The sequence below is a fragment of the Cynocephalus volans genome, chromosome 4, assembly GCF_027409185.1.
Source record: "Cynocephalus volans isolate mCynVol1 chromosome 4, mCynVol1.pri, whole genome shotgun sequence".
NCBI classification, from domain to species: Eukaryota; Metazoa; Chordata; class Mammalia; order Dermoptera; family Cynocephalidae; genus Cynocephalus; species Cynocephalus volans.
The window spans coordinates 46274987-46282577 of record NC_084463.1 but is presented as its reverse complement, the minus strand read 5'-3'; the positions used below and the strand labels follow the sequence as shown (position 1 = coordinate 46282577).

Below are 7591 nucleotides of genomic sequence, written 5' to 3'. Positions count from 1 at the left end.
TTTCTGGATGATGTCCTTGAGTAAGTGTGAGGGAATAGGGCTGTAGTGGGGCATTGTTCTTAGTGGGATACAGTCAGATCATTTGTGTTTCAAAGAGTAAGGGAAGAGAGGGGACTTGTAGATAATAGTGGTGAAATGGGAAACTAAGTCATCACCTGAGAGCAAGGATCTGGGAGGAGATGTTGCATGTTTGAAAAGACGAGGTGATGCGTCATAGTTACCTAATGAAATAAAGTATGATTGCCTGGTTCCCGTAAGAAACTAATTCAAATTGATACTTGGAAATTTCAAGTGAGAGTAGTCATCCTCCTTGTGTGCCTTTCTCCAGCTGTGTCAACTGTCTGGGTTGGGGATTGTGGCATAGAAAGCAGTTGATTTTAACCAAGGGTGCAGTTTTTAATGTATTTATTTATTATTTTACATTTAGGATTAGTATCTTAGAAATGTTCAGAAGTGATTTCACATTGTGCTTTACATAGCATCAAGTTATTTGTTTATTCAGTAAATACTAGTGTCAGAATCCATGGTTAGTAAAACAGACATGGCTCCTGCCCTCAGGGGGTTTACACATAGCCCAGGCTAGGTAAGTGTTTGTGGAAGAAAAGTGGCAGCCTGGATGACATAGATTTGTCACGCTGAAGGCAGGAACAATCCAGTTAGACTGGAAAATGAGTAACTGTTTTGAAAACGTTATGCACAGTCACAAATAAATTATACGAATGAGACACAATTATTTCTAATATTTTAAGTCATAAGGTCTCAAACTTTGGTCTCATGACCCTTTTCTACTCTTAAAATTTTTCTGAGGTCCCCACGGAGCCTTTGTTTATGTGAGTTATATCTACTGATACTTACATATTAGAAATTAAATATAAATCCATTGTATATTATGTATGGTCACACAAATAACATACTTCTTATGAAATATTCTGTTTGTTCCCAAACAGAAAAAGGATCCAGCGTTAAGAGTGGTATTGTTCTACTTTTTTTTTTTTTTATATATACAAATCTCTGAGTTAGTAGATGCAGCTGGATTCTCATCTCTGCTTCCACACTTAATCTGTCCTGGTAGCATGTATCACATAGCCTCCGGAAAACTCCACTGTACAGCTTAGGAGACCATGAGAGCAATCAAGACAAAAAGCAACTTAGTATTATTATAAAAACTGCTGTGACCTGTGGACCCTTCAAAGGGGGTCTCAGTGGTTTCTGGAGCACTTGGATAATGGCTACTATCAACAATATCTAATTAAAAAGTGAAACAAACATGCCCATTAGCTATAACAGTAGCCTTTGAGTGTTGCACAGGAAAACAAAATTGGCCAACAAGAGTAAAAAAGCATTGATTGATAATTTTTTTTTGTTTTATTTTGCCTTTCTTTTAAATTAGTACGTTTCTTAAAAACACGGAATTGTGAAATTTAAGGGAATATGAAATTGAACTATTTCAATTCTTCACTGTGCACACCTGGAAGCTGAGTTCCAAAGAAGTGACAATCTGTGGTCTCAATGATGGCTAGGGATAACTACATGTTTTAACATAGAAAATGGAAATTGAGTTGTCAAGAGTTACATGCAGTTAGTATGAAAATGGAGTATTTCAAATAATATAATTTAGCATCCAGATTTGATCAACTATCCATTCTGAAACAATTCTAATTTTTTGACAGGCCATACCACTCACGTACTACTAATTACCCAGGGCAGCTGCTTTGAGATGGGGCATAAGGTCCAGAAGGGATTAAGAAGTTGTTCTTGAGTTTTACTAATCATGGTAATAAATATCCTGTTGACAACAAATGTTACTTAATGGGCAACACACGGGGCTGCTACAAGTCTTCACTATGTATTGAGCATGTTAATTACAAAGTAAGAAAGCATAAATCCCAACTACATCTTTAAAAGAAATGCAGATTCAATATGGTTATTACCTAATGCTAGAAGCAGTTCTCTCTCTCTCTCTCTCTCTCTCTCTCTCTCTCACACACACACACACACACACACACACACACACACACACACACACTCCTCTCCTAAACCCCTTGTACATTTCAGGGATATGTCTGGAGAGAGAAGCAAATATTATTTGCTCTATTAAACAAAATGAGCATTCATTATTCAGCATATTATCATAGTGGAGGTAAGGTATAATCAGCAAGCTAGCTAGAAATTAAAAACGAATTTGAGAAAAAACAAGACAAACATGTCTTCTGTATCCTTTACCCTCAACTTTTTGAGATAGGAAATTTTTCTCATTTTTAAGGCAGTGGTACTTACATGAGCGAGAAAAGAGATAAACTGTAGTCAATTTTGTTCAGCCTTGAGCTCCTTGTCTATTACCATTTGCTTCTTTCAAGGTACAACAGAGTAATGTATCTTATTAAATGGCCACCTATAGGCTTTCCCTAAAGTTACAGTTGCATGTAAATGAAACATTTAGTGGAGTCTTAGAAATGCCTTGTAGAGCAAACAACACTGAACAAATATTTGAGCACCTTGTGGGTGATTCTCGATCCTGGATGCACATTAACCCCACCAGGGAAGATTTTTAAAAAACACCCATGCCCTGGCTACATCCATGGTAGATGAGAGCACAGACAAGTAATAAGCCAGTGCTGTAAACCACTGTGATTTGGGGTTGTTAGTTAGTACCAAATAATGTTGACCCTCCTAATACAACTAGGCATACAGGAGGACCTGCAGGACAGTCAGCATCAGAGACTCTCTCAGTTCTCACTTCTGTTTTCTATGGATGTCTTTTCCTTTCCCTTCATTTGGCAGCAAGCACAGTTCCTAACCTTTCATCCCCCTGCATCTGTAACCTGAAGGGCACTTTCTTCCTCACTTTTAGGTCAGAAGCCTTGCCTGTGCTCATGTCTAAAGTGGAACAGTGGAAGGCTTTGCCCATTGCAGTCAAATAGGCACCCAGGTGTATGGAGCAGATCCTTCTCACACGAGTTTGCTCACCATACCAGAGAGAAATGAGCAAACTCTGGAGAGTCTCTCACCAATAATTAAATGTGCAAGCCCAGAAATGCCACTTACTTCTTTTCACAAATCATTGGCTGGTAGTAGTTACACTGTTCCCCCTAACCACAAGGGGGCCATGGACTACATACCAAATGGTTAAATTGGGGGACAACTAGAAAGTGGTGGATCTAACAGCACTAAGGACATTAACCTTCCCACAGATTGTTTTTTTTAATCTTTCATATTCCCTGAGAAGTGCTATTATCCTTCCTATAAATTCTCCTTTTAATTTTAATTTAGCACATTATTTTTTACTTTCATGAGGTAATAAATGTCTATAAAGTAAATGGTGCTAAAAGGCTATTAAGAAAAATGGGAGTCCTCCCTGTCAGTCCCTGTCCTGATCGCAAGGGACAATCACTTTCAATTCTTTAAGGTGCTTCTTTTCTTTGTTGTGTCAATTACTGCTCCAACAGCTGCCTTCATTCTGCCCCAAATGTTTTGACATCTCTTATGTAAAATACGCTCATGGGCCAGGAGTTTTCTTTTACTATGGATATGCCTGGCAAGAAATGTGACATCTTTGGTGTTGTCTTCTTTCCCACTTATCTTTGAGTGTTTATCCCTCTCAAAAAATTCTTTTCTATTGTATTGATGGAGTTTCAGGAGGAAACAGAAATATGCCACATACGTTTACATCCCCCACCTCCTGATCTTCTCTAAATTCTAATTGGATTTTACTCAACTGAGATCAAAGAAGTCCCAACAAATGTGAAACTCTTTAAGCCTCTAAGTCTGTAAACTGCAGCAGTAACATGGAGATGTGACAAAATGTTCATAGTTCTGTGGAATAAAATTTATTTAAAAGTGATACAAAAATTCACCCCAGGAACTGTGGTATATTTTCTTTTTGTACTAGAAAAGTCAACCTTGAATTTACAGGTAGAAAATTCAGTTTGGAGAATCTATAAAGTATTCTGAAATTATACTTATTTGTATTTTAGCATTTCTAGAATTCTTTTCACCGAATTCAAGAATTACAATATAAAAGCTCACCTAGCATTGGGACCTAAAGAGAGAAATAACATTTTTAGTCTTGTCAGGTCATTGATTTTATGACACGGACTTATTTTTCCCTAGGCTTCAGAAGTCTTTCCAGATTTTATCCCTCTTTTTCTCTGTTTTGTTTTGAGAATACCTCTGGGGATCTCTCATAGATATTTTTTTCTTCAATAAAGGTTAGAAACCTCTTGAGATTCTTTCAAGAGCACATGAGAATGACTGATTAAAGGACAGAGTTTGTTCTCAGAGCAGTATACATACTCTATTGTATATACAGAAACTATTATTTAGATTATTATAGGTATTTGTGGATATTGCACAGATGATACTTAAGAGAAATGATATCCTTTTATTATAGTCATTGTGACTCAGAAAAAGTTTCTGTGATTGACTGTTATCCCATTTCTCAGAGAAAATTTTATAGGGCTGGGAATATATTTTTATGTTTTAACTTAGGAGCTTTGTTATGCTGATATGGTGTGTGTTCCTTTCTGTTTCCATTGGGGGTATTGTATTAATAGAAGACTTGAGGCATATGAAATGTAAATATTTATTTGCAACATACTACAATAGATTTTATGCACACCTACAATTGCACTTAAAACTTTTATCAAAATATTGAGACACTAGGCTGGATAGGGCCTGTTACCTCCTGTTAGCTGCGGAGGCCACTCACTTCATCCCGGGTTTTGATGGTTTTATGTCTGGAGATCTGATTCTCTAAGATCCTCCATCTAGATATTTGTCTATAAAGGCTTAACCTTCTTTCATGGTCGAGCTCTTTGATTTTTCCCCTCCCTTCAACATGAATGTGGATCCACCTTGCTCCCAAAGCCAACCTTGCCCCGAAGCATCAGATTCTAGAGATTCTTCACCAACACCTGTGATCTGTGGGCCTGAAGAAAAGTATCCATCCCTGCAGATGTCTTCTGCTGAGATGCCACATGCAGAGACTGTTTCTCCGCTTCCTTCTTCCACGGATGTGCTTATTCAGGGCAGCCCCGGTTCTTCCACCAGTCCCAAAGTAAAACTGCCTGCTTCTGCAGAGAAGAGCACAGTGAAAAAGGAAGAGAAGGTAAAGAAACAGAAGACAAGGACCGTCTTCTCTCCCACCCAGCTGTGTGTTCTCAGTGATAGATTCCAGAGACAGAAATACCTCAGTCTCCAGCAGATGCAAGAGCTTTCCAGCGTCCTCAACCTTAGCTACAAACAGGTTAAGACCTGGTTCCAGAACCAGAGAATGAAATGTAAGAGGTGGCAGAAAACCAACTGGCCAAAGAATAGCAACAGTGCGGCTCAGAAGGGCTCTGCACCTACAGAATACCCAAGCCTCTACTCTTCCTATCACCAGGGATGCCTGGTGAACACATCTGGAAACTTTCCTCTGTGGAGCAATCAGCCCTGGAATAATCCAGCTTGGAGCAACCAAACCTGGAACAGCCAGTCTTGGAGCAACCATTCCTGGAACAGTCAGACCTGGTGCACCCAAGCCTGGAACAATCAGGCCTGGAACAACCCGTTTCATAACTGTGGAAAAGAATGTCTGCAGCCCTGCATGCAGTTCCAACAAAGTTATGCCAGTGATGTGGAGTCCACCATGCAAACCACTGGGGAAAGCCATAATGTAATACAGCAAACCACTAAGTATTTTAGTAACACACAAACCATTGATTTATTTTTAAATTACTACATGAACATGCAGCCTGAGGCTGTGTGAAGATGGGTCTGTTATTCAGCTGCAGTCTGGGCAGTGGCTGGAACCCACCCTTCCTCATAGGACCTTCCTGATTGTAGAGCTGTGTCCCTCTGTCTTGGTATCCCGGTTCTTGAGCCAATTCTGTCAATCTGGGGGGTGAGGTATGATTGGAATCTAATCCAACCTCAAGTAGAAAGCAAGAAGTACAGAGATGTGTGATATATGAAGGGTTATTACTATTTTCTGGGATGGGGGGCGCTTTACTTAAAAAAACTCAATTGTTCAGGTGAAGGGTTGAACTTATAATGTTGATTTCCTCCACCCCTTTTGTCCCTGTTTTACTACAACCTCTAATTTCCTTACTCTAATATTTGTAGAAGGAAGTTTTGTATTTTGCTGTATCATGATAATATCAGCCCCAGTTTGGCTGGTTTAATAAAACATCTATTTTACCTTTAAAAAAAAATATTGAGACACTAGTCTCCTTAAAAATTAAAATAAAATTAATTTAGATCACAAGAATTTCTTTGATCGTTGGACTAGTCCTTTCCTTCTTTCCTCCCTCAACACCTTTGTCAGCTGCTATTAAACTAGTACTTCATATTAAGAGGGCGTAAAAGATTTCTTAATGATAAAACTACTTTTCCATTTTTTGTTGTCTAAATAAGTCTGCGACATTTCAGAGGTGTTGTAATTTTCAGAGTAAGGAAATTGTATTTTAGGAAAGATAAATATGGGTAGCAATCCTACCTGAAATCCCCATTCATCTGTATGAGAACAGTTTTATAAGTGTTACTTCAGGTCCTCCTATAATCATCTCCAAAGAAATAGGTGCCATTTAATTGCAGAACTGCAGCAAACCAAAATGATTTCCCTTTTAAATAAAGGCTTTTGTTATTTGGGTTTTATACACAGAAAAGGAAAAAATAAAGATTGCATCAATTACCCATGTGCTTCTTTCATTTTCACCCTGGCATGCAAGATAAAATGCTCTCATGGTTGGGGGTTTCTCTTTTAGTATGACTGGTAACAAGTGTGACCTCCCTTCTCCTGGACCATGACTTGCCTGCTCTTACTCTCTACCACCACTTGTTTTCTGTATTTTATTCATTGGGTAGATTATGAGGGCTCAAGTTGGAGCTCACAATGTTAGCTGAGCGGGGGTGGGGGCCACAGCAGACCACTCGTTTCCGAAGTTCAGACTCACTACAGAGTTCTCCCTGCACACTCATGTCCACCAGAAGTACGTCTCCCTTTCATTGTGCCATTTTCCCAAATCTTCTAAGTCAGAATTACTTGCTTTTCCCCCCATCAGTATATTTATTAAAATTTAGTTGGGGAAGTGGAGAATTAATAAATATGAGCTCTATTGCTTTAACCTATTTAGTGAAACAAAATTTGGGTAATAGCAGAGATCACCAAATTTTCTGGCCAGGTCCTAATGACTGGCTGAAATTGTTATTATTATTATTTTCATTTACTCAATAAATATTCATTGAGGTAACCGTGTATCAGATGCTTTTCTAAGTACCTCGGGGACACAGTTCTGAACAGAAATAGATCCTGTCACCATTCTAAGGAAGATGCATTTTAGTGGGAAAGACTATATACATATATACACACACATATATAAAATGTCTATGAGACTGTATACTTTATTTATACATGTATAATGTCAGAATGTGATAAATACTAAAAATAAAAATAGAGCAGGGCAATGGGACCAGACAATGATGTAGTGTATGCTATTTTGAATAACGTCACCTGGGAAGGGCTCTTTGATAACTTGTCATTTGAGACAAAACCTTAATGAAGTGAAGAAAGTCATGCAGATATGGGCGGGGGAAGAGTGGTTGGGGGAGG

At 38.5% G+C, this 7591-nt stretch overlaps 1 protein-coding gene across 1 annotated transcript; it reads left to right on the top strand.

Annotated features, from left to right (window-relative positions):
* The first annotated feature begins 4837 nt into the window (after positions 1–4837).
* Positions 4838–5749, top strand: LOC134377356 (homeobox protein NANOG-like). The gene has a single exon (XM_063096008.1). It carries the CDS (start codon positions 4838–4840, stop codon positions 5747–5749), a length of 912 nt encoding a protein of 303 aa, XP_062952078.1.
* The last annotated feature ends 1842 nt before the right edge of the window (positions 5750–7591 follow it).

Excerpts from the sequence above, each read along its gene's own strand:
- LOC134377356 (XM_063096008.1), top strand. The coding sequence starts at position 4,838 with ATGAATGTGGATCCACCTTGCTCCCAAAGCCAACCTTGCCCCGAAGCA.